Raw genomic sequence first — 1,325 nt, 5'->3', positions numbered from 1 at the left:
TGGTATTATTTGTTTGTTGTTTATCTAGTTAGCCTTGTGATTAGAATTTTTCCAGGTACGCTAGAGCGATGTTATTTATTTCCACAAATATGCTTGATCATCTCAAAATAAAACATTAACATATTTTTATTTTCGTTTTAATCTGATATGCTTTTCTTTAAACTCCTTTGTTACACAGTTCCAGCACCTAAGCACTTGACGCTCGAAAGACAGCTGAATAAAAGTGTGCTCATTGGCTGGTCACCACCAGAACCGGTTGGTTACAATCTCATTGATAGCTATCATGTCTACGTGGATGGCGTACTGAAAGTAACGGTAAAGGCAAACGAGCGAACACGAGCGCTCATCGAGGGTGTGGACTCGAATAGGGTAAGATATCCATTTAATACAGACAAATGTGAATTGATTCTGACTTTTTTCTCTCTTCTCGGCTCATAGCCGCATCGCATCAGCGTCCGTAGTGTTACACAAAATCGTCAGACATCACGTGATGCCGCTTGTACTATGATAATCGGACGCGATACCTCGCATTTGGGTCCATCAGCGGTACGCGCTTCACATATAACGTGTTCATCGGCTGTAATTTCATGGCTGCCGGCTAACTCTAATCATCAGCACGTGGTGTGCGTGAATAATGTTGAAGTGCGCACAGTGAAGCCAGGCGTCTATCGGCACACCATTACCGGGCTGGCCCCGAGCACACAATATCGGGTCACTGTACGCGCTAAGCACTTACGCGCACCAGGTGGACAACAAACACCAGGACGTCCGCAAGAAGAGGCACCGGGTGCGTATGCCGATTTCCGCACGTTGACTAAGGGTTTGCCCGATCCGCCACAGGTGAGTTTGTGCTACAGTATTTCCAGTTAAAATTTGTTCTGATAACTTTTCTTTTCTTTATAGGATATCCAACTTGAGGCTGGTCCTCAAGATGGTACCATTCTGGTGACATGGCAGCCGGTTAACCGGCCAACTTCTTCTGGCCCCGTAACCGGCTATGCTGTGTACGCCGATGGTAAAAAAGTGACGGACATTAATTCACCAACTGGGGATCATGCGCTCATCGATATCGGCAAATTGGGCGTATTTAACCCACGTGCGGTCACCATACGCACCAAATCGCGGGACGCACAATCGGCTGATAGTGCGCCGATACTAATACCAAGTAAGTAAATATTGAATTCAGACACCAATGGGCCTATGGAATTCGGTTTCGGCGATTTGCAGCCGTTACCATGTTAAAATCCCTAAGCTGATCTCACTTAAGAGGCCTTAACGGGGACAATGAATGACACTCTCTTGGCTCTTCTAGAGACTCATTTCCC

The 1,325-nt window shown here is 46.0% G+C and overlaps 1 protein-coding gene across 1 annotated transcript; it reads left to right on the top strand.

The window, feature by feature from the left end:
- Window positions 1–178: 178 nt before the first annotated feature.
- On the top strand, window positions 179–1,165 carry LOC108357087 (RIMS-binding protein 2-like; the record flags this gene model as incomplete). The annotated part of the gene is made up of 3 exons (XM_017608180.1): window positions 179–369; window positions 439–840; window positions 904–1,165. Coding segments are annotated over 3 exons (855 nt in total), but the record flags the coding sequence as incomplete, so codon positions are not given.
- Between the last annotated feature and the right edge of the window lie 160 nt (window positions 1,166–1,325).

This window comes from Rhagoletis zephyria, unplaced genomic scaffold, assembly GCF_001687245.7.
Source record: "Rhagoletis zephyria isolate East Lansing unplaced genomic scaffold, Rhagoletis_zephyria_1.1 Rzeph_scaffold_70209, whole genome shotgun sequence".
NCBI classification, from domain to species: Eukaryota; Metazoa; Arthropoda; class Insecta; order Diptera; family Tephritidae; genus Rhagoletis; species Rhagoletis zephyria.
This window is presented reverse-complemented; position numbering and strand designations above follow the sequence as displayed.